Raw genomic sequence first — 26,604 nt, 5'->3', positions numbered from 1 at the left:
ATGGATTTTATAGGAGGATTGCCTAAAACCCAAGGGGTTGACACCATTTTAGTGGTCGTGGACAGGTTAACCAAGTATGCGCATTTTATAGCTATTGCTCATCCCTACACTGCTAAGGACATTGCTGAAATTTTCATCAAAGATATTGTCAGGCTGCATGGGTTTCCCTCTTCGATTGTGTTTGATCGGGATAGAGTTTTTATCAGTCATTTTTGGACAGAACTATTTAAAATGGCTGGCACCAAGCTGAAATTCAGTTCTACCTATCACCCTCAAACGGACAAATTCAGTTCTACCTATCACCCTCAAACGGACGGGCAAACTGAAGTAGTGAATCACTGCTTGGAGACCTACCTTCGGTGTCTCACTGGGACTAAGCCTAAACAGTGGCGTAAACGGCTTAGCTGGGCAGAGTTTTGGTACAACACTAACTACAACTCCTCTACTAAAATGACTCCCTTTAAGGCTTTATATGGGAGAGAACCTCCAGTATTAATTAGAGGAGATATGATACAGTCTTCGGTGGAGGAGGTCAATAGGTTGCTGGCAGATAGGAATCATACGTTGGATGAGTTAAAACAGCATCTAGTACAGGCCCAAAACAGAATGTGCAAGCAAGCCAACAAGCACCGACAGGAGGTGGAATTTCAAGTTGGAGATGTAGTGTATTTGAAGATACAACCTTATAAATTAAAGAGCTTGGCTAAAAAGGTCAATCAAAAGTTAAGCCTGAGATATTATGGGCCTTACGAAATTGTGAGGAAGTTTAGTCTTGCTGCCTATAAACTGCAACTACCTTCAGGAAGCAAAGTGCATCCATTTTTCCATGTTTCTACACTTAAGAAATCCATCGCTGCAACCACTACCAGCCAACCATTACCTTTATTTTTAGCAGATGATTGGCAATTAAAAGTTCAATCAGCAGAAGCACTTGCTGTTAGAAGGAATCAACAAGGGGATCTTGAAATTCTTATTAGGTGGAAAGATTTACCAGATTTTGAAAATTCGTGGGAAACTTTATCTACAATCAAGGAGCATTTTCCTGATTTCCACCTTGAGGACAAGGTGCATCTTGTGGAGGGGAGTGTTGATAGGAACCCGAAAATAGTTAGGCCTAAACCCAAAATATCTAAGGTGTATGTTAGACAAAGAAGGAATGGCAAAGTAGGGGATCAAAATGGCAAGATAGAGAATGAGAAGAATCATTCCATGTAACAATATGAGCTGGCACATTAGGAAAGGAGTAATTCTATTGTATGGGTATAAGGCGTGGAAAAATAGTGGAAGAAGGGAGGGCTGGAGTTGGTTGGGAATTGGGAGAGACTAGACACTCTATAACTGTCTAGAAATATGTTTTTAATTGCTTTACAGATCTGTATTCTCTTCCTAGGATATGCACTTTTGTTTTTCTTTAATAATAAAGTGACTATTCAGCTATTGTGTGCTTCCTTATTTCTGGTATCTATCACATTACCAAACTTTCTCCAAGAAATAGAATGTACTCAGAGGTAGATTTTCTGATAGTAATAAAACCTACATAGCCTATATCAATATATACTTTTAAGGTCAAAGTGCTTCCCTTTCTAAATCTTTCTCCCTTTGTTGTTGACAACAAGTATTGAAGAATTCTATCACCTACTTCCATGTGTCTCTTTCTTGGTTCATGTATAAACCACACGAGCTATGTAAGTAATGTCTAGTCTCTTGTGGGATAGATAAATAAGTTTTTCTACCAATCTTTTTACTTTCAATTTAATGATTTTGTTCATTAGCCCCCGAAGTTCTACATCTTAGCTTACCTATTTCTTTTAAGAGATCAAATATATATTTTCATTGAGTTTTCCAAATCTTCAATTTCAAGTTGGGTCGTCAATTTTTTCGTTTTAGTCAATTTCTCAAGTATGATGTTCTTAGCTTTGCTTGTATCCTAAGAAACCATTACTACCTAAATCTCTCAAATTATGCTCTTGGAGATTACTTGAGACCATATAAGGCCTTCTTTTGGAGGCATATTTTATTCCCTGCACTATGGGCTTCAAATCCTGAAGCAATCTTCCTGTATGTATCCTTCTACTAAAGCTCCATGAAGAAAGACCATTTTCACATCCACCTATTGTGAGTATCAATAAAAATTAACTACTAGAGTAAGAAAACTTCAATTGCATTCATTTTTGCCATGAGAGAGAATGTCTCCTCATAACAATTAAGTTTTTTCAGATCTTCATTTTCAAATTGGGTTGCCATTTTTTCCCTTATAATTAATTTCTCTATTTCATCATTCTCCTATAATAATCATATGATCCACTTAAATTTTCTTTGCTTGTATTCTAAGGAAACCATTACACTGTAAATCTCTCAAATCATGCTCTTGGAGATTGCTTATATAAGGCCTTCTTTTGGAGGCATGTTTTATTCCTTCCGCTTTCGGTTTTAAATCCTAAAGGAATCTTCTTGTACCCTTCTTCTTCTAAAGCTCCATGAAGAAATAACTTTTTCACATCCAACTAGTGTAAGTACTAACAAAATTGAGCTGCTAGAGTAAGAACAACTTGAATTGTATTTATCTTTGCCAAACAAGAGAGAAAATCTCCTCATCATCAATTCAATGACTTAAAGTATATGTTTTTACAACCAATCTAGCTTTATCTTTGTCTATTGTCTCATTTGCTTTATATTTCACTACAAATATTCATTTGCACCTTACAAATCGATTTTCACTTGGTTTGCCAATAATCTTCCATGTTGAATTTTTTTCTCATGTATTTACCTACTCTCTCATGACTTGAGTTCAATGTTCACTTTTCATGGCTTCTTAGATCAAAGTAGGAATAACTATGGCCTCAATGGTAGAAATAAGGCTTCATTGTTTATTGAAATAGTGTCACTTGTGAAGTGTAGTTTGTAGTCACTTATACATTATATATTGGTCTTATGTCTACTTGTTCTAGGGTCTCCAATAATCCACCCATATGCTCAGGCATGTAGATCTCAAAAGTGGAACTATATATCTATGTTTGGTCCAATAGTAGATGACACGATTGGCCCAACAAACAACAAACATCCTTAGAATAGGTTTTAAATTGTAGATGACATGATAGGTCCAATAGTTTGATACTATTAAAAATGAATTTTCAGCTTAGCTCAACTTGAAAAAACTGACTTGTAAGGTAAGGTTTGTCTCCACATATATACTCTAAATTGGCTTTAATTCTAATCGATGTAGGACTTCCAACACAACCCCCTCAACCAGAGGTATATACATCTCGAGTGTGAGACTAGACATTAATGGGTGGTCAGATAGTGGTCGATAACTCAACCTCATAATAGACCTAACAAACATTAAATTTTGCTGGAATAGGCTTTAACTCATGGCTCATATACCATGTTAAAAAGTAGATTTTAAGCTTAACTCAACCTTACAAAACCAACTTATAAGATGAGGTTTCCGCTAACATATATACTTTAAATTGGTTTTATCTAAAGCTGGTGGGGGACTTTCAATAGATACCATGTTAAAAAATAGTTTCTAATATTATTCATGGGGAAGCAATTGCTTTTAAATAGAATACATAGACACAATAACTATAAATCCTAATTTATGACAAATATAATATATCCCTACAATTGAGGATCAATGATCTTGTACAATAAATATAAAATATACTATCAGCCTATTAATCCTCCTGATTATGAATTGTAATTAAATATCTTAATATGTAATTAAAACTACATAGGAAAATATTAACTACATAAAAATCTAGGGATTTTAAAAGTACTATTTATAGATCGAGTATGTGATCCAAATCATGTAGTCATGGATTCAATCATTGCTCTCAAACAATTAGGTTACCTTTAATAGACTTTGATACTAGATATTGAAAAAAGAGATAAAAAAACCCTGAGAACACGTATGCCAAAACAACCAAAACCAAAATCAAATATACTTAAACAAAAGCCAAATCAAACATTACTACCCTTCGAAATGGGCTTAGGAGGTCCCACAACCTTGTCTGTGGCACAGTACATAGTTGGTTTTTCTAGGCAAGGCACATGGACTGCATACATTGATATTGGTGGTGGCACATAAGAATGTGTGGCAACTCTATTGATGATGCAATAGTACCTTGTGATTGTTCGATGGGGATAAACCCATGTAAGATTTCAACTTAAAATCAATTGATATTAGAATGTAATTTACCAAAACACACACATACATATATATAAGTTGTACGTCGAGGATTGATGAAGGAAATGTGGAACTTTGCAACTAAAAACAACTACCATAAACTAGCTTGCTAGGTGTGGTTTTCACCCGCTTGTATATTATAATTTGGTCATATCTCTAGTCGATATGTAATCTCCAACACATCCCAAGTCGAGAGTTGATATCTCAAATGTGATAATAGATACTTATAAGTAGTCTAACCATGATCTGATAATGGCCTAATAATGGGGTAGCACAATAGATCCAACAAAGCTCACTAGGATAGACTTTGATACCATCTTAGATAATGGCCCTAACTCAACCTCAAAATTGGATGAAGTTTGCACCTATTTATACAATATAATATAGACAAATGTCTAGTTGATGTGGGATCCCCAACATTGTTGAATGGGGAAGACTTAAACATGACAAACATTTGAATTAGAAGTAACAAACATGAGCAACCACTAATCTAATACAATCTTAGAAATTGACCCTAACTCAACCTCAAAATTGGATGAGATTTGCACTCACTTATATAATATAACATAGTCAAATGTCTAGTCAATGTGGGATCTTGAACATTGTTGAATGGGGAAGATATAAACAAGACAAACATTTGAATTAGAAGTAACAAACATGAGCAACCATTGAGTAGTTATACAGGTAGAGTACAAAGACAAACCTTAAGAATACTCCTCCAACTATAATTCTGGTCAAGTTACTATGATTATCTCCTTGAGAGAGACTGACCTGCAAAGTTAATGAATTAAAAAAATGGTTCTTTCCTTAGAGAAGCTAGATATCACGGTATGGCATGGCAAAGGGACTATGAACAAGACAAGAAGTTCATATTTTTAAATGGCGTTTGTCATTTCAAAACAACAATTGAAAAATAAGTAAACCTATTTTAAAATCATCAAAAATAAAACGAACTCTCTTTCTCTCGGTATTTTCTTATGAACTGTTAGTTGATAACTAAAGATTTAAATTTATCATGCCAAACTCAGTTACAGAACATGTGTATTGTGTAAAACTTTCTATTATGTAATTGTTCCCCTTGCTTTTTGAATCCTTCAATTTATAAGAGAGAAAATATGAATAAGAATCTTAGAAAGTGAGGGTTTTAAGCCTCACTAATCTCACAAAACAAGCTTCCAAAGTGTTGTTTTCATCCACATAACAAACTATAATTTGGTCACATCTCTATTCGAGGTGGGATATTCATAAGTGTTCCAATAATGGGTGGCACAGTAGACCAAACAAACCTCATATGATAAGCTTTGATACCATGTTACAAAGCTTATTTGGTCCTAACTCAATCCTGTAAAATTGACTTATAAGGTGATTCAATAGAGGTTTTATAGTAGTTGGCATGATGGGCCCATCAAACCTTAGTAGGATAAGCTCTCATACAATTTTTGAAAGTGAATTTTTGCCTAAATTAACCTCAAAAACAAGTTTCCAAGATGAGTTTTGCACCTATTTATATACTATGATTTGGTCACATTTTTAGTCGATGTGACATCTCCAAAACAAAAATTTTTATTTACCGTATTATAGGCTAATTACATAAATATAGAATCAATCTAATTAATCGTAATTTTACCATAATCAGCATAAGAATACTCGATGAATCGATTGTGCTCATTTGTCTTCATCCAAAAGACCATTTTCTTGAGCTCATTTGATGTATCAAACAATCTGGCTCACTGCACTTACTGCGAACAAGATATCTTAATAGGTAGAACTAAGGTAGTTCAATTCCCTATCAATTGTTTATACTTTTTAGAATTTACAAATGGGTAGCCTTAATTTGGTAGGAGATTGACATTGGGATCTGTTAGATATATTATGTTTATCTTATCTTTATATTTTATCTTTAGTTAGTTTATTATTATTTCTTATTTGTATTTTGGGCTTAGTGTAACATCCCAGAAATATAGCACACAACTATATACAGGTGTCAACATTTAATAATATGATAGAACAATTACTACAAAATTAAAGTCAAACTTACAGTTATTACAAAAATAACCATAAATTTTTTTGAACTTTACAAGAGCTTCCTATACTACTATCGAACGTTCACTATATAACCGAACGGTTATATTTACAGAACAAAATAGTGAACAGTCGTTTCACCAAAACTATCTATATTATATGACTGAACGGTCATCTCCTATTCAGCAGGAGTCTCACCGTCCAGCTCCTGTTCCAACGTAAGCCCTTCCCCTTTTGCTCACATCCAACAAAGATGATCATTGCAATAGAAAACCGAACGACAACATGGATAAAAGCATAAAATAAGGGTAAGCTACTATAATTCAATTAAGCATGCATTCGTACATGAAATAAAACTACAAATCATTACAGACCGAACGTTATAGCATACAAGAGCCAACGTAGATATCACACATAACTTGAATATCATAATTCACGTACAATTGACACTTGACATGACCATCCAGATTGTATGAATACACTCGGGTGGTGGAGTAACTGGAAAACCATCAGCTGCCACCCGAGGTTAGTCCGTTATAACTCACCCAAGAACCTATGGGCTAGGACCTCCCGCCATTCTCACACAATGACTTACCCATCTCTACTTGAGAACTGGTAATCATCAGAATATCAGGATGAACTCCGTGAATTTCACTATCCGTATTCATACTTTACCACAACATTATCCTTACACTGAGACATTCCTCCCCGGAATTCTCTTCCACATTACTTGAAACATAAAATTTTACTTGAATACCAATAATACTTCCCATACATAATAGATCATTGCGGTAATAAACAACCAGCACCAAACCATAACATCAGCATTGAAAGATCAAACAACATTTCACATAAGAAGATCGAACGCTCAAATAACACCACCCTTAGCTACCAACGAACGAAAAGGATCTAAACAATAGACGAATATAACCGAACGTTTATTTAATAGATATGACTTTGACATGAGCCGAACACAGCTTAAGAATAGAACACTCTAATTAAACCAAATACTTAATATAAGACTGAACCATATTTAACTATCCTCAATACTCGAACAAACGGTATTTCAATATCCTCAAAGTAATAACGAACGATATTCTACTATACTCAAAACAAGAACGAACGTTATTTCACTATCTCACAAAACCGAACGCTTAGAGCTTATATCGAACACTTATAACTACTGATCCTTGGTGTAAGACCGAACGATATTTTACTTATTTTACAAAACCGAACGCCTAGAGCTTCTACCGAACACTTATAATTACTCCTACAAACTATTCATCAAACCTAGTACTTTTAAGGAAACCGAACGTTAAGACATTTTAGCTGAAATACCCATAAACTTGTATCTGATCATAAACGAACGTAATTTAAGTCTAGTCTAAGTACGAAGTCTACTAATAATAAGATGAGCTATCACAAACTACAATACCTAATCCAATAAGACTGATTATAAAGGTATATAACCAACAACACGTGATATATTAATCACTTCCTATAAACCGAACGATTATACCCTGGTAAGGCTAAAATGCTAACTCTATTGATAACATATTCCCTGACCATAACCGAACGGTTGAGACCGAACACCCAACTATTCTACATAATTTTGCAGAATCCTTATAGACTTATACAGAACCACCCAAAACCCAGAAACATGCATTTCATACACTCATATACAAATCATCAATCAATTCATTCCATACATACACAAAATCATCACATGCATAATTAAATTTAATAACTTCCCTTACCTCTTAACAGACCAATCGCTCACAATATGAACTTTGCACCACAACCAACACTCAACCTCCTAGATTCACTGTTTGAGTAAAACAAACCACCCAAAAGACCAGAAACGTGATCAGAACCTTAGAAGAAGAAGAAGATAAACACATGCAACAGAAACTTGGTTTGCATGTGCCCCAAACTAGACTTTATTAGAATCAGGAAGACCTACCAGTTCAAACCACTAAACGATCGGTTGAAAGGAGGATCCTTGCCACCAGCAACCTTACATACACTCTGATGGATGATCAGATGGAAGAAAACGTGAGATTTAATGGAGGAAAAGATGATAATTTTAGAGAAAAGTTAGAGAGAAGGAGGAGAAACGAGTTCAGAAGGTTTGGAGGAGAAGATTGCATGCAGAAAGTGGAACCAACTTTCGAAATTTTAGCTTATATATTCCCTCAGAAAACCGATCGTCCACTCTCCTGCAGCCACCTGTCTTCCACTTCCTAAGGCTCGTTCCCCTCTTGCAAACACACGTTTCCCATTAAGATGGGGAATTTAATGATTCTGACACAAGGGAGATTAATCCCATATTTCTTCTACTATATATAGAGCATCATATGTGTATATTCAACACAAGGGAGATTAATCCCATACATAGTATTCATTATATTCAACATGGTATCTATTAGTGCCAGCGACACCGTCGTCTACCACTGCCAGTATCGGAGTTTCAGTTTTGACCCACGATCACACAGTTTTGATCGTCTCGGCCAAGCGACCACTGTGCCATCAACACGCCTTCATCGGAGCTCCTTCTTCGTCATGCGTGGTGGCTCTTCAACACGACTTCTTTATCCACTGGATGTCAACAATGCATTCCTTAACAGTGATTTATAAGAAGAGATTTACGTGGAGCGACCTTCCAGATTTGTTGCTCAAGGAGAATCTTCTGGATTGGTATTTCGTCTTCTATGTCGTCTTCTCTAATTATTAACAATTTGGTGTCACTCGAGTGTAGAAGTAGATATTTTTACTAAGTTTATTGATTATATTAGTAGCAAGCTTGGTGGATACGATTTGTATGCAAAAGCTTGAGAGGGAGTGTTAGATATATTATGTTTATCTTATCTTTGTCTTTTATCTTTAGTTAGTTTGTTATTAGTTTTGTTAAGTGGACTTTAAGCCTAACTCAACCCCACAAAATCGGCTTACAAGGTGAGGTTTGCACCCACTTATATACTTCAAATTAGCCTTATCACTAGTCGATGTGGTACTTCTAACACACCCCTCACTTTAAGCCTAACTCAACCCCACAAAACCGGCTTCACTTTCAACACCCCCTCACACTAAGGTAATGGATGTCCGATGGTGGCCCGATAAGGGGTGGAACAATATGCCGAACGAACAACAAATATCGCTAGGATAGGATCTAACTTGGCTCTGATACCATGTTAAGAAGTGGACTTTAAGCCTAACTCAACCGCACAAAACCAACTTGTAAGGTTAGATCAATTTTCCTACCAATCTCTGATATTGGGCCTTCTCTACAAGAGTAGTTTCATCACTTCCAATTCTATGATTCTATTCTATAGGAATTGTTAAGGTTCTACATCCCAGTTTTCTTGTTTCTTTGAGGAGATCAGGTACATATTTCCTTTGGGAGATGAAAATTCCGTTCTTGGAGTAGGCAACCTCTATTCCAAGAAAATATTTGAGTTTTCCTAGGTCTTTCATTTCAAACTGAGGTACCAATTTATCTTTTAATGCCAACTTTTCTGTTACATCATCTCCTGCAATAATCATATCATCCACACAGACAAGCAGTAGAATGAGTTTACCTGTAGAAGAGTGCTTTATGAATAAAGTATGATCTCCTTGCCTTTGCCTATATCCATAGGAAACAACTTCTTTTGTAAATCTTCCAAACCATGCTCTAGGAGAATGCTTAAGACCATACAATGCTTTCTTTAGGAGGCATACCTTGCTTCTTTCATTTTTCACTTCAAAACCTGGGGGAATCTCCATGTACACTTCCTCTTCTAGATTTCCATGAACGAAGACATTCTTTACATCCAACTAGTGTAAGTCCTATCCAAAATGAGCAACGAAAGCAAGAACAACTCAAACTGTATTCATCTTTGCCATTGGTTAAAATGTCTCCTTATAGTCAATCCCATAAGTTTGGGTATATCCTTTTGCCACCAATCTACCTTTATATCTTTCTATTGTTCCATCTTTTTTATGTTTCACTGTGAATATCCATCGACACCCTACTGCCTTCTTGTTTCTTAGCTTATCAACAATCTCCCAAGTTAAATTTCTTTCTATTGCATTCATCCCAAGTTGAATTTGTATATTGGGCTTAGCCTATATTTCTTCTATTACCCACTTATATACTCAAAATTGACCTTATCTCAAGTCGATGTAGGACTTCCAACAAACCCCCCTCACGCCAAGGTATATAAATATCAAACGTGAGACTAGACATTAATGGATGGTCTGATAATGGCACGATAACGGGTGGAACAATATGTCCAACGAACAACAAATATGCAAGGATAGACTCTAACCGGGCTTTGGTATCATATTAAGAAGTGGACTTTAAGCCTAACTCAATCGCACAAAACTGGCTTGTAAGGTGTGGTTTGCACCCAGTTATATATTATAAATTGTCTTTATCTCTAGTCGATGTGGAACTTCCAATACACCCCCTTCACGTCGAGTTATATACATCTCGAGCGTGAGACTAGACATTAATGAGTGGTTCGATAGCGGATCGAACAATATGCCCAACAAGCAACAATATCGCTAGGATAGGCTCTAACCAGGTTATGTTAAGGAGTGGACTTTAAGCCTAACTCAACCCCACAAAACCAGCTTGTAAGGTGAGGTTTGCACCCACTTATATATTATAAATTGTCCTTATCTCTAGTCAATGTGGGACTTCCAACACACCCCTTCACGCCGAGGTATATACATCTCGAGCGTGTGAATAGACACTAACAAGTGGTTCGATAACGGCCCAATAACAGGTGGAATAATATGCCTAACAAACAACAAATATCGCTATGATAGAATCTAACCTGGCTTTGATACCATGTTAAGAAGTGGACTTTAAGCCTAACTCAACCCCACAAAACCGGCTTGACTTTCAAATAGAGGACTTTATGTGTATATTCAACACAAGGGAGATTAATCTCATACATAATTTTCACTATATTCAATAGGATCAAATGGGATATTTAATATTCCTATCTCTTCCAAAATATCCATGACATACTTCGTTTCGGATATGATGATCCCATTCTTAGACTGTGTTGCCTTTATCACCAAGAAATATTTTAGTTTCCTAAGATCTTTTGTTTTAAACTGATTGAAAAGATGTGACTTCAATTTTGCAATACCAAGATTATCTCTACCTGTGATGAATGTCATCAACATAAACAACTAAATGGATGCAATTAATAATTAAGATAGAGTGGATAGCCCCACTCCATCCTATCTATACGAATTGTTGAATAACAATACTAAATCTTTTGAATCATCCTTTAATTGATTTTTTTGAGACCTTATTAAGACTTTGACAGTTAACACACAGGACTAAAAGACTTCCCTTTAACAAGAGTAAGGAGATTTCACCACATAGACTTTGTCAAGTAAATAACCATGTAAAGAGGCATTACTTTTGTCCACCTAAGAGAGAGACCAATTGATGTGACCATAGAAAAATGAGGAGGAAGATAAGACTTTTTTGAAGAGGGTAAAGCATTTCAATAAGCTTCAACAAGAAACATAGGTAAAGAAAAACAAGACGAAGAAATAAAGAATAAATATTTATAAGAGAAAGTCTAAAAAGACTAGAAGAAAATATTAAAAGGCAAAGCAACTTGTAAATTTTAGAAGATTCTAGAATATCCTAGCTTCAAGAATGTCTTAAAACCTCTTAGAATTCATGTCGATGTGGGATTGTCAAAGCATGAAACGTCACATGTAAAAGGTTGTAGCTTCCTACAACGATCATTTTCAAGACATATGAAGGATGTAACTTCCTCTACAGCTCATTTCCCAGACATATAAAGGTTGTAACTTCCTCCAACTTGTCACTTTGAAGCCGGTGTGAAGGTTGTAACATCCTTCACATGTCAACATCATCACATGGGACATCCAAGAAGTACATGGGTTCTTAGCTTTGTGTGTTCACTTTGGTTCCTACCCATTTTGTAGCATAACTGGCCAAATTTTTCCGCTATAAATAAATTACTTCTCTTGTAAAAGGTACACTTGGTTAATAAATTCAAATTGATATGTGAGAGTTCTGAGCGTCTTGAAAGTATGATGTCATTTTACACGGATTCTTATCTTGGAGTTTTTTCGAGTAGCAAGTATTCAACGCATTTATCCTTGGTGATCTAACTATGGTGGTTTGTTCTTTCAATCTCTTCATAAATCCATTTGTTCTTTTTAATTTGCAACTTGTTTTGTTCTTCCTTTCTAAATTGCCGCAAAGTTCAAAGTGTTAAGACCCAAGACGTTCTTACACCTATCTAGAAGGCTATCTCCAATAAAGGCTCTTCTTAGGGATTAAGGTAGCACAATCTAGCAATGGAATTGTTATTTCTAAGAGAAAGTATTCATTAGATATTTTCAAAGAAACTAAGTTAATGAATTCAAAGTCTATTGCACACTCATGTATCCAACACCAAACTCCTACCTAAACAGGATTAGTCACTCTCAAATCCTAAAAAGCATAAGAGGTTCTTTTGAAAATTAAATTATCTTATAGTTATTCGTCTCAACATTTTATGGTGAATCAATTTCATAATTCTCCCTGTGTAGATCATAAGGAAATAAAATAGAAAAAGAAATTTTGTTATCTAAAACTAAAGATGACATACATTTAATGAGCATGCACCAGAAACATCATCCCAAAAACATTGAAGAACCTCGTTATAGATCAAAATTTTGCAAGTTGTTTCAATGAGACGACTTTTGTAACATCCCTACTTTTAAATAACTATATTATTTATTTTATCATTACTTAAAAAATAATAGTTAGAATATTTTATGCTTTAACTCTTAGGATTAAATTCATATATTAAAAATATGTTTCTTATTTTACCTAGATAAAGTATGAACATTGAAAAACATATCAAGTAGCTTTTATAAAATATTGTGACTAAGTAAATTGAAAATATTAAAAATAATAATAAGAAAACAGCACAAATAAAAAAATATTAATCAATTAACTAAATATTAATTATTATTATTATTATTATATATATATATATATATATATATATATATATATGTGTGTGTGTGTGTTTGTATATATTAAAATTATCCTTTGAAAGAACCTTCTAAGGGATAAGAAGGAAGAATAAAAGAAAAGAAATAGAGAGAGAATAAGGAGATAAGAAGTGATGAGATTACATTTAATGCATGTAATCATCACTTGAAAAATTTTGCTTATAAATGGGTGAATTGGAAGAGGTGTAAAAAAATGAAGCAAAGGTAAGATACAACAGAAAAAGAGAAGAAAACAGAAAAAGAGAAGAAAACAGAGAGAGAGAGAGAGAGTTTGGATCAATAGACTGAAAAAAAAAATATTCTTCTAAAAGTATTTATAGTGTATCATAAGGTAAGAGTGGAGGTTAAGTTCTTTTAAAACTAATCTTAATAAATTTATGTGTATTTTATTATGCATTTATTCATTTTGAATTATACATTGTTTTATTTTTATACTTTCTATATATGGTTAGATAGTGTATAGATTATTAATCAAGAAAAACATGACATATTTTGATAATCATCACATTATGTGGTATTTGAAAATGTCCAATCCAAGAGGATGTCAATTGAGAAAGAGACTTAGGTTTGGTTAAAATAAGTTGAGGCCAACCTAATGTATAATTGTCTTATGTTTGAGAAGTCACAGTTTGATACATTATAAGCTTAAAGTCAAAGTATATTGAGGTTTAAGGAAGTTTTTACCAAGTGAATATTTGGATAGTTCATAATAACACCTTGAACTAAGATATTCTTAGGAGGAACTATATGATACCTACTTAGCATCGTCGAGGTTAGATAGTGAGTATATATCTCTTTGATGGACAGGTAAATGGTTGCTATTCTCAAGAAAAGTAATTATGATTGTGCCAATGTTTTTAATGAGAAATAGTCAACTACCTAATCACTACTCAACGTAAATTGAGAAAGGGGTTTAGGTTTGGTTAAAATGAGTTGAGGCCAAACTATTGTATAAGTGTCTATGTTTGAGAAGTCACAGTTTGATACACTATAAGATGAAAGACAAAGAGTACAGTGAGGTTTAAGGAGGTTTTTACCAAGTAAGTGAATATTTGCATAGTTCATAATAACACCCTGAACTAAGATATTCTTAGGGGAACTATCTGATACCTGCTTAGCATCGTCGAGGTTTGGTAGTGAGTACATATCTCTTTTGTGGACCGATAAATGGTTGATATTTTCAAGAAAGAAGTAATTATGATTGTGCCAATGTTTTTAATAGAAATACTCAACTACCTAATCACTACTAAAAGTAAATTGAGAAAGAGGTTTAGGTTTGGTTAAAATGATTTGAGGCCAAACTAATGTATAAGTGCTTATGTTTGAGAAGTCACAGTTTGATATACAATAAGATGAAAAACAAAGAGTATAGTGAGGTTTAACGAAGTTTTTACCAAGTAAGTGAATATTTGGATAGTTCATAATAACACCCTGAACTAAGATATTCTTAGGGGGAACTATCTGATACTTGCTTAGCATCGTCGAGGTTAGGTAGTATGTATATATCTCTTTTGTGGACCGGTAAATGGTTGATATTCTCGGGAAAGAAGTAATTATGATTGTGCCAATGTTTTTAATGAGAAATAATCAACAACCTAATTACTACTCAGTAAATTTTGATGTTCACAGTGGATCATCATAAGTGAAATACAAATCCATATGTATGAAAAAATGAGATTGAGTCTGATGGTTGTAGGTCAAATCCTAGACCCCCATTATTTGTATTGTTTGTGGAGTTTATTAAGATTGATATTTAGGGCTTACAAGAAGAATTAATCTAATTGATCCTAATTTCATTAGTTATTATTTCTATATAATTCTAACATAAATATAAGATTCTAACACTTTGTAATTTTATTGTTTCCTTGTTTAATTAGAGTTAGGAATAGGAATCCTTTTTTATTACAAAGCTTGAGCATGTACCTAGTAGCATTACATCATTGAATGGTCTAGTTCTGACTATAAACATGGGTTAGTTCTTTGTATTTATAACATATACCTAACAACCTAATATCAAAATATTCAGAATAAGGGAACACCAATGAGAAAGAAGAAGAAATACATGGAGAATGAAGTGCACAAGAACATAATGAAGTAAATTACCCGAGAAAAATGGAGGGACTGCATTAAAAGCTCAAGTTGGAAGTCTACAAGTTAATGCCAATTGTAGGATTATTTTCATGCTATGTTTACATACCAAACTAATAGCAATACAATATTTCAAAATGATCAAAGGAGATATAAGTTGACATAATAGTTTAGGCTAAAGACATACCAGATTCTTTAATGCAAAGAAATATATGGTCCACAACAATTGAGACAATAGAATGCCTAGCAGCTTCAGTTGATCGCTGTCATGATTGATTCAGAAACACACCATGATATTGCTATATCAATAAAATACAATTGAAAAATAGTTTTTTCAAAGGATGAAGTAGTTAAGGCAATATGAAACCTTCGGTGCCTTGAAATCTACATTTCCCCTGTTTAGACAGACATGTAATCCTGTTTTAAAGCGAAGAAATGCACGCAGTCCTGTTGATATAAGTTTTAGAAACTTCATGTCACATCTTTGCTTTTCATATCAACTAAGTATGGATAGTACAGACCTGCCAAAGCTTCTTTTAGTTACCTGGTTCACTTAATGCAGGGCAAACAGCTTCCGTGACATGTAACTGAACCTCAAGTGCAAATGGACTGTTCAATTCAGTTCTCTGAACGGTGATCTAGTAATATAAAGTTCAAGCTGTATTTCACGATTCATGACAGATAAAATTCTAGAAGAAAAATAATATTCATTAAAACTAATTGGGGGAACTATATTTCTTACAAATGCTTCTCCCGATATTCCTTCTATAAGACGCTCGGCTCCAAATAATACTCGCTTTTCACCATCCTCGTCTCTCAGGTTTGCTCCCTCTTGAGAGCGGCCTATAGTACCATCCGTGAACATGTCAGGATGAGGCAAAAGATCAAAAGACAAAGATTCCCATTCTAGTTTCTGAAGAGAGGGAGGTGGAAATAAGAATTAATAGGTGATAATAAAAAAGGCTCAAACCAACTGACTCAAGGTTACATACACAAACTCAAAAAAGGGAAAGGGTATATATAATTCTTAAATAAAAATGAAATAGTACTTTGAAGACGTATATATACTTCTTATTACTGGAGAATTCCCGTGCCTCTTTAAGATTTACAACCTGATAACAGAATAAAAAAACTATAAATTTCATATTTGAGTGCCCTGACTTTTTTGCAAGAATGAGTATCATCAGAGTTACCTCCCAGCTTTCATTTGTGGTATACAGTATAAAGTTGTGCATGGTAATAGATGCCACAGGTGGTGCCCTACGAACAAAGTTAGGGAACAGGCATGGTTATAAATAGATTTTAGATTAAATATACAGAAGTCTCTAAGTCAAACAGATATTATAGTACAGGATTTAGACATAAGTTACCCCATAGAATGATCCACCACATCAATGCTATACAGTAATATCAATTTTCAATTTATTGAAATCCACCCTAATAATTGAGGGTGATTCTAGAACAGGCATGCTTATAAATAGATTTTTGGTGAAATATGCAAAAGTCTCTGAGTCAAACAGATATATAGTACATCGGGCTTTAGACATATGTTACCACATGAAATGATCCACTAAATCTATGCTAATACAATAATATCAATTTTCAATTTATAGAATCCACAATAATAATTGACAATGATTTATAGAGCATAAACAAACTGAAGATGCTACCCAATTCAGAGCACCTACATAAATATCTTACCGAGTTGCTTCCCCTTGGCAACAAGCACTTCCACGAGTTTCAAGTAATAGATTAACCATACGAATCTGTACAGTCATTCCATCTGCAATCTGGTGACTTCCCAAAGTCAATATAAATTACAACATTAAAACTACATATTTATATTAATTGGCAAGTGAATGGCATTTGAAGTGTTGGAAGTCCCACATCACTTAGAGATAATGCCAACTCAGAGTATATATGTAACTGCAAACCTCTCCTTACAAGCCATTTATGTGAGAATGAGTTAGGCTCAAAGTCAACATTGGTATCAGATTCAGGTTTGAGTCTATCCTAGTGAAATTTGTTGTTTGTTGGGTTTAATGTTCCACCCGTTATCGGACCCATTAATGTCTAGTCTTATGCACAAGATGTATATATCTTGGCATGAGAGAGGTGTGTTGGAAGTCTCACATCAACCAATTCAGAATATATATGTGGGTGTGTTACGTATTCGAGTAGGAGACGTAATTAAACACGATCACAATAGGTAGAAAAGACAATGAACGAATGATAATTGGATGAATGAATCTCTTTTATTGATGGTAATATCTGAATAAACAAAGATAACTGGAAGCATAACCTCCTTCAATTACTTGGGAGCATAACCTCCCTCACAAGAACATAGCCGCCTGTCACAAGACTCAATAATAAAAAGCATGCCGTAAACAATAACATCTAGCTTTATTTATATTAAATATTTCCCTAGAATATAATTCTATTTACTATAATTAACTTATACTGAATATTTCCCTAGGATGGCCTTATTTACTATAATTATTTCCCGCCCATCCTAACTATTGTCCCAGTTAGGATAGTCACTCTTCAACCGAACGACTCTAGCTCTTCACCGCCTTCCGTTCGACTTGCTTCCCCCTGTCTCCTACCGTTCGGCTCCAACTCTTCACCACCTTCCACCGTTCGGCTTGCTTCCCCTGCCTCCTACCGTTCGGCTCCAACTCTTCACTACCTTCCACCGTTCGGCTTGCTTCCCCTGCCTCCTACCGTTCGGCTCCAGCTCTTCACCGCCTTCCACTGTTCGACTTGCTTCTGTTTGCCTCCTATCGTTCGGCTCCCTTGCCTTCTAACCTATCACCCAGTATCCTATCATTACACCCCGCTGCAGAACAACCTTGTCCCCAAGGTTGGAACCGGGGAGCTTGATCTCATGGCTCTTCTTCAATTCAGGTCTGGAGGTTTGGGTGGTGGCAATTCCTCCTCGTCCTCCACCAATATCACGACTCTCAAACTCCTGTCCGGGAAGTGGTGACCAGGACCGATCCCCCGCACCTTATACACCTTCATTCCTCTCTCCGTTTCAGGGCTTTTGAATAAGCCATATTCCTGGTGTTTCTCCCATTATTATCACTACCCTCCTTCCGTACTGACCCCACACTCTTGGAGACTCCGGATCGGCCTTGCTTATAGCGATTTGCCCTAGGCCGTATCTCCTCATCGTTCGTTCCAAAGACGATGGGTTCTTTGTCACGCTCCAGTTTCCAGCCTTTGTCCCGCCGTGGGCCTCCTCGACATCCCTTGCAATTCTCATGGCGATCATCAACTCCTGCGGATTAAGCAGTCGTACTTGATTACGAATCCCATCATGTAATCCTGCCAAAAAGTACCCCATCAGCTGTTCTTCGAGCACTCCTTTCGTCTGACCCACCAAGATTTCAAAATCTTGGATGTATTCTTCCACGGATCCGATTGCTTACTGGCCGACAATCTTTCGAAGACTGACCCCCTATTTCTTCCTCTGAATCGGATCACCATCGCCTCCTTCAAACCCGCCCACGAACGGTCACTAGTCTTCTCCCTCCAAAATTTGAACCAGTATCCGGCACTTCCCTCCATGCTGATGTAGGTAGGTGCACCTTTTCTTCCTCAGACACCTCTTGTAGTTCAAAAAATTTATCAGCCCTATTGATCCAATTCAACGGATCACTCCCTTCAAACGTCGGTAACTCTACCCTTTTCCTCCAATTTGCTTCCTCCTACGCACCACCCTCTTTCTCGCCTTCCTCTTCATCTCGTCGGTCCCTCCTTTTTCCATTGACAGACCCTTGGCTTCCATCTGAGTTGCCATCTAGTTGTCGGTCTCGGCCTCCTATCATCCTCATTAGTTCTTGGAATTTTTTTTGCATTGTCGCCTCCAAAGCCCCCATGGACAGCTCCAGGTTTTCCAGCTTCAGCCCCATGTTCTCCAGTTTCCCTTTGACTGCATTCATTCTTCCCTCCATATCGCATTTCACTCCTCTCACAGGATCCGGCAACGCTCCCTTGACAATCTGGCAGGTCGGACCAATTGTTACGTATCCGAGTAGGAGACATAATTAAACACGATCACAATAGGTAGAAAAGACAATGAGTGAATGATAATTGGATGAATGAATCTCTTTTATTGATGGTGTTGTAATTTGAGATAATATCTTTATAATCTTCCTAGTTAGAGGAAATGGATATATAATCTCTTTTTATTTTACTTTCCTAGTTTCCTTATTTCCCTTTATTTTACTTTCCTAGTTTCTCTATTTCCCTTTTTAGGAGAATTAGATTATTACAAATAGAAAGTATCATAATGTATTTTTTATGATTGAGAATAATAAATTAGTCTTATTTTCCACATGGTATCAGAGCTTGTCTAATCTGCTTCCGCTGTCTTTGCTGTTTGCCGGCGGCCGGCTGCCATGGCCGCCGACGGCCCCCTAAAAGTCTCTTCTTTTCTGATGGCCTTTCTCCAATATTACCAAATACATTTGTTTTTTTTTTCTGATAACAGCTACACTAAGTTGTGTTGTGCTTCCATAATCTGGCCTAGCTATAAGCTATACTTTCAATTAAAATCTGACCTAGCTATAAGCTATACTTCCAAATTTTAATCTGACCTAGCTATATGCTATACTTCCAGAATTTATCTCAGAATGGGTATTTTAAGTGATGCCCAATCTTTTTGGCATTCTCATTAGCTGCCAATCAAAGACCGAAAGTCTCTTCTTCAGGGAACCATGAAAGGCCATTGCCTTCACTAATAATTACGTTGTGCACCACTGCCGTCCTCCATCCGCCTCCGGCCACCGTCTGCTGCCGGCCATCGTCTGTCGCCGGCCACCGTCTGTCGTCGGCCACCATCACAGTTTCAACTGGTGACCAGCGGATCTGGATCGTCTCCTCGAGCGACAGTCAACCCCGCCGGAGTCAAAACCAGACTCCTCTCAATGCGCCGCCTTTCTTCAGCTGGTCTCGGGTGTGTGTTTCTCACGCGCCGTCGTCCCGGTGTCGAAATCACACCGCGCCGCTGCCGGTCGTCTCGCCGGACCTTCATCTCTTTGTTCTGACCCTCCATAGCAGCCATTGTTGTCATCTTCGTTGTCTCCACAACTACCTCCTTCAAAAACGCAAACCTCAAACCTTAAGCTTTCTCTCGGGTTCGGTTTTTATTTCTCTTTGTACCACGAAACCCTAGGTCGTATTTTAGATCTATTTTCGTCTCTCCTTTTCAATCCTCTTAATTCGTCTTCGATTAGAGATTAAGGATGGTGTCGGACGCTAGCAAGAAGAAGGCTGCTCAGAAGACGGCCGCTGCCTCTACCGTCGCCGCCGCTGCCGTCGCCATCGCCACTGTCGTCGCTCGCTGCATGCTTCTGCATTGCCAGACCTCTCTCTCATTTCTGTGTTCTGGTTTGGTGCGTGTGTTCTAGTTTATGCCTCCACCAAATGACCAGGACCTTTCCTCCTCCTATTCTCACTTCGTTTCTATTTCTCAAGCAACAGTGCTTCGTTCCACCGCTACCACAGTCGGTGTAGGGTCAGTCAGCCGTCGGCACAGTCAGTCGCCGTCACCGCTGTCAGTTATTGCAACCTCTGCAGTTTGTCGCTGCCGCCTCAATAACCTACCGCATTTTCTTTGATCAAGAGTTTCCGCATTTTGCCGTGAGGGGAAATATTTTTCAGCCCGTGCCGAGAACTTTCTTCTTGGGCTAGAGTTTAGCCCGTACTTTTGTGATACAATGTAAGTATCACCATTTGGGAGTAGTCCAGTAGAGAACTTAGGACCTCCAAAGTGTCTTCGATATTTGGTGTTTTTTTGTTTCTACCATCACTAATGTGAAAGGCTCTCTTCACCGTCAATGTTTTGTTATAACAGCTCACTTAGAGTTGTTCTTTGAGACCGCCCGCTGAATTGACTCTTTCGAAGTTTTGGGATTCAGATTTGTCCCTCATACGGATCGGTTCTCACCAGTTCTTCCACCTTCACGTTCTGTCATTGACGTGCATATGATGTTCAGTTGTGAGGGGAAGAAAAGTTTCAGCCGCCGCAGGGTAGTTGGTTCCTGAAGGTTTATTGTTGTTTCAGCCGCTGTAGGGTGGTTAAGTCCTTATAGGTTTGTTGCTGTTAGCCACTGTAGACAGTTCAATTCCTGCAGGTTTGTTGTTGTTCAGGGCAGTTAAATCCCTAAAGGTTCGTTGTTGTTAGGGCAGTTAAGTCCCTTTAGGTTTGTTGTTGTTCAGGGTGGTTAAAGTCCCTACAGGTTTGTGGCTGTTAGCCTTTTAGTGCCGCTGCAGGGTAGTGTAATCCCTGCAGGTTTGTTGTTGTTTAGGGCAGTTAAGTCCCTAAAGGTTTGTTGTTATTTAAGGTAGTTAAGTCCCTACAGGTTTGTGGTTGTTAGCCTTTGAAGGCCTCCCATATGTTACTCATGGAAATCATGTTCTTGAAGTTTTGTTGTTGTTCGCCACTATTGATGGCAATCAGTCCCTGCAGTTTGTTGTTGTTCGCCACTACAGGCCCTTCATCTGTTCTTGTAGTTTGTTGTTGTTTGCTGCTGCAAGTCATCATCCATTTTTGATGGAAATCTCCCTCGTCCATTGCTATCCAAGTTGAAGTTTCATGGTGCTAGTTCGTCTCATCCATTGCTGTCCAATTTGGTTTATTGATGTTCTCTACAATTGAGTTTGACTATTCCAAGTTTGGTTCATACAATCTTGTATGATCTAGCTTGAGGGGGAGTGTTGTAATTTGAGATAATATCTTTAGAATCTTCTTAATTAGAGGAAATACATATATAATCTTTATTTTATTCTACTTTCCTAGTTTCAGTTGAAAATAAGACTGATTTATTATTCTCAATCATGAAAAATACATTCTCATATCCTCTATTTGTAATAATCTAATTCTCCTAAAAAGGGAAATAGGGAAACTAGGATTACCTATTGGCTCACTACACTCACGGCATAAGCAATGTCTGGTCTTGTGTGTGATAGATAAATCAATTTTCCTACCAATCTCTCATATTGAGCCTTCTCTATAGGAGCACTTTCTTCTCTTCCAAATCTGTGATTCTGTTCTATAGGAACTGTTGAGGTTCTACATCCCAACTTTCCTGTTTCTTTGAGGAGATCAAGTACATATTTCCTTTGGGAGATGAAAATTCCGTTCTTGGAGTAGGCAACCTCTATTCCAAGAAAATATTTGAGTTTTCCTAGGTCTTTCATTTCAAATTGAGCTGCCAATTTATCTTTTAATGCCAACTTTTCTATTTCATCATCTCCTACAATAATCATATCATCCACATAGACAAGTAATAGAGTGAATTTACCTGTAGAAGAGTGCTTTATGAATAAAGTATGATCTCCTTGGCTTTGTCTATATCCCAAGGAAACCATTGCTTTTGTAAATCTTCCAAACCATGTTCTAGGGGATTGCTTAAGACCATACAATGCTTTGTTTAGGAGGCATACCTTGTTTCTTTCATTTTTCACTTAAAAACCTGGGGGAATCTCCATGTACACTTCCTCATCCAGATTTCCATGAAGAAAGACATTTTTCACATCTAGCTGGTGTAAGTCCCATCCAAAATGGGTAGCCAAAGAGAGAATAACTCGAACTGTATTCATCTTTGCCACTGGGCAAATGTCTCCTCATAGTCAATCCCATATGTTTGGGTATATCCTTTTGCCACCAATCTAGCTTTATATCTTTCTATTGTCCCATCTGCCTTATGTTTCACTGTGAATATCCATCTACACCCTACTGCCTTCTTGTCTCTTAGCTTATCAACAATCTCCCAAGTTGAATTTCTTTCTAATGCATTCATCTCTTCTTTCATGGCTTGATTCCAATGTTCAATTTTCATGGCCTCCTGGATTGAGGTAGGAATTTTTGTGGCATCAATGGCAGCAATAAAACTTTTGGGCTTATTAGAGAGATTGTTAGTGCAAACATACTGAGAAATAAGATATTTAGCACATGATCTTCTTCCCTTTCTCAATGCAATGGGTAAATCCTCAGTAATAGTTACCTCCTCCTCATTGATATCTTCAGGGATCCTCACCTCCGGATTAGACAATTTTCCTTGCTCGTGAGTTGAAGTGGGTTGTTTTCTTCTTTCATATTTGTTGCCAAAAAATCTGTCTTCTTCCTCTTCTTCCTCACTGTGGACTATGGTAGCTTCATTGCTCAGGTCTCGGGCATCCTGCAAAGACAAACGTGGTAATGACAAGAAGGAGAGTTCATCCACTTCAAGTGCTTTCTCCCCCTGAAGTGGTGGACTGACATAAAAGGATTGTGTTTCATGAAAGGTGACATCCATGGTGATAAAGACGCGACGACTCTGAGGATGATAACATTTGTACCTTTTTTTATTAGAAGGATACCCAATAAAGACACATTTTAAGAGCTCTGGGATCTAATTTACCAAGGTTAGGATGATGAGAGTGAACAAAAACAACACATCCAAAGACTCGACTAGGTAGACTTGTTATTATGGAAGAAGGAACAAAAGACAATAGAGACTCTATAGGACTAATGCCATTTAAGATACGAGTGGGTAACCTGTTGATGAGATATGTGGCAGTTAACACAGCTTCTCCCCAGTAATTTTTTGGAACAAACATTTGAAAAAGAATAGCTCTAGTTACTTCAAGAAGATGACGATTCTTTCTTTCAGCAACCCCATTTTGTTGAGGGGTGTTAACACAGGTTAGTTCATGAACAATACCATTACGAGACAAAAAATTGAGAAATTCATGATTCATATATTCAGTACCATTATCAAACCTAATTCTTTTGATATTTTTTCCAAATTGATTTTGGACAAGATGGAAAAAATTAACAAAAATTTGAAAAACTTCGGATTTATTTTTTATAAGGTATCTCCACGTGACACGGGTACAATCGTCAATAAAGGTAACAAACCATTTGGCTCCGGAAATAGAATCTATGACAGGACCCCAAACATAAGAGTGAATTAAATCAAATGGAGAAATACTCTTTTTATTACTAATAGGATAAGATGCAGTTTTGACAATTGACAAATATCACAATTAAAAGACTCAACAGACTCTTTGGTAAACAAATGGGAAACAAGGACTTGATAAGACTAAATGAAGGATGCCCAAGCCTTTGATGATGTAGCCATATTTGGGAATTCGCCCACGTCTCAGATGTAGCTTGTTGACTCATAATTTGTGTGTTGCTTTGGTCATCAAACTCTAAAAAATACAACCCACTTTGCTCCTTAGCAGTTAAAATCGTCTTCCCCGTGGCAAGGTCCTGAAAAACACAATAAGTTGGAAAAAATGTTACTGAACAATTTAAATCCTGTGAGTTTTTGCAGAGAGATAAGACTATTAGCTAATTGAGGAACATGTAAAACATCCTTCATTATAATAGATGAGTACAAAATTATATTCCCAGAGTCGCATATAGGTATACCCTGACCATTCGCAACTGTAATAAGTTGTGCTTTATTGGTTTTACCATATGAGTCTAAAAGACCCACTAAATGGTGTCATATGATCATTTGCACCTGAATCAAGGATCCAAATACCTTGAGACACTTGACCAACACTATTGAGACAAATCTTACCTTTTATGGACAGAGTACATGATCGAGAGGGATTACTCATTGATTCAACCATTGCTTCCAAGCGCTCTAGTTTCTCCTTATAAGCTTTCATATCAAGATCTGGTGGTTGTAGATTACATTGTGAAGAACTAGATTGATTGGTGGCTTCCTATTCTGAGGTAGTATGATTTACCCATCTTTGAGTAGACCCTTTATTGTTTCCCATGCGTTCGAGACATTCTTTCTTCCATGGAGTTTGAAGCATATTTCATTGGTATGTCCAGATCTTTTACAGTATGAACAATAGTCCCCATGAGTACCTTTTTCAAACGTCTTTCCCCCAGCATTTGTTCCCTTGTGGACTCCCTTTCCAGTTGTCATGGCAGAGCCTGTGTTGGAGATCCCTCCATTTAGCATGACAGTTCTCCGAGTTTCTTCTCCTCTTACCATAAAAAAAAACTTCTGACAGGGATGGTAATTTTTCTCTTACCATAAAGATTCTTCCCCTTTCAATGAATTCAGCAAGAGCGGCAGCATCTGTTTTACTCATCTTTATTGTTTGGTTCTGATCGAATTCCATCCAAAGACCACTCAGGATTCCGTGATATTCTGATACGGAAAGGGAGCCCTGTTTTGTATTAAATATCCTATTCTCAATGTCATAGTAAGCAGCAAGATTCTTTTTTAAAGAAAAAGTGCTCTGTAAATCATCTCATATTTCTTTTGCAGAAGAATGGAACATATAATTTCTCCTTATCTCAGGAATCATGGATTGCCACATCCAAGTCATAATTAATGAATCTTCATTGTCCCAAATTGAGAAATAAGTGTTATCTGGTCCTGGTCCTCCTCCATCTATGTGATCAAGTGTTGAACGACCCTTGAGAACCCTTCGAATAATTGGCTCCATTGTAAGTAATTATGACCATCCAACCGATCGGTACCTCCTATATTTGGTAGGTCATTAGGTACTCCCAAAGGAACCTTTTTTACTTCAGACATCCCGTAGAACGGAACTAGGAGTCTCCGGTGACCTTTTTCGAGACGACGACGGCGTGTAGGTCACACTGAGCAGAGGAGCAAAACCTTCAAACTCAGATCTGCTCAAATATAGGCCAAACGGGTCATCACCGACCCCAGGAAGAGACTCAGGAGGCTCCAGCGACCCTGTCTGTGGCGGCGACGAGTGGGTCTCGCCAGAGGTGGGCGCGTGAGCTACATGCGCCGGCGACTGTGGTGGCGCGTGGCGGCTCCTCTCACGGAGCGACTTTCGGCGTTGTGATCGCCGGTGTTGGGCGCACCTTTCTACCCTATCAACGACCCCAACCGGCGACGGCGGCGGTGCGACTGTTGCAGCGAAATGGAGCCCCAAGATTTGGAGCTCTAACACCAAGTTGAAAATAAGACTGATTTATTATTCTCAATCATGAAAAATACATTCTCATATCCTCTATTTGTAATAATCTAATTCTCCTAAAAAGGGAAATATGGAAACTAGGAAAACAAAATAAAATAAAAGATTATATATCTATATCTTCTAATTAGGAAGATTCTAAAGATATTTTCTCTAATTACAACAGTTTCCTTATTTCCCTTTATTTTACTTTCCTAGTTTCCCTATTTCCCTTTTTAGGAGAATTAGATTATTACAAATTGAAAGTATCATAATGTATTTTTTATGATTGAGAATAATAAACT

General features: G+C 36.9%; 1 protein-coding gene across 2 annotated transcripts in view; it reads right to left on the bottom strand.

The window, feature by feature from the left end:
* LOC108339272 (uncharacterized) overlaps positions 1-26,604 on the bottom strand; it is a 74,400-nt gene that overhangs the window by 24,614 nt on the left and 23,182 nt on the right. The window contains exons 5-13 of one of the 2 annotated variants that reach the window (XM_052877782.1): positions 17,045-17,133; positions 16,537-16,603; positions 16,393-16,455; positions 16,086-16,256; positions 15,888-15,981; positions 15,711-15,790; positions 15,531-15,606; positions 15,359-15,402; positions 4,890-4,957 (exon numbers count right to left, since the gene is read on the bottom strand). In XM_052877782.1, coding sequence (XP_052733742.1) covers positions 4,890-4,957; positions 15,359-15,402; positions 15,531-15,606; positions 15,711-15,790; positions 15,888-15,981; positions 16,086-16,256; positions 16,393-16,455; positions 16,537-16,603; positions 17,045-17,133 — 752 coding nt within the window. Of the gene's footprint in view, positions 1-4,889; positions 4,958-15,358; positions 15,403-15,530; positions 15,607-15,710; positions 15,791-15,887; positions 15,982-16,085; positions 16,257-16,392; positions 16,456-16,536; positions 16,604-17,044; positions 17,134-26,604 lie in introns of those variants that run through there. The other variant, XM_052877783.1, reaches the window with a different exon arrangement.

The sequence above is a fragment of the Vigna angularis genome, chromosome 5 (assembly GCF_016808095.1).
Source record: "Vigna angularis cultivar LongXiaoDou No.4 chromosome 5, ASM1680809v1, whole genome shotgun sequence".
In the NCBI taxonomy this organism is placed as follows: Eukaryota; Viridiplantae; Streptophyta; class Magnoliopsida; order Fabales; family Fabaceae; genus Vigna; species Vigna angularis.
The sequence above is the reverse complement of the archived record's forward strand: the minus strand, read 5'-3'. Positions and strand labels throughout refer to the sequence as shown.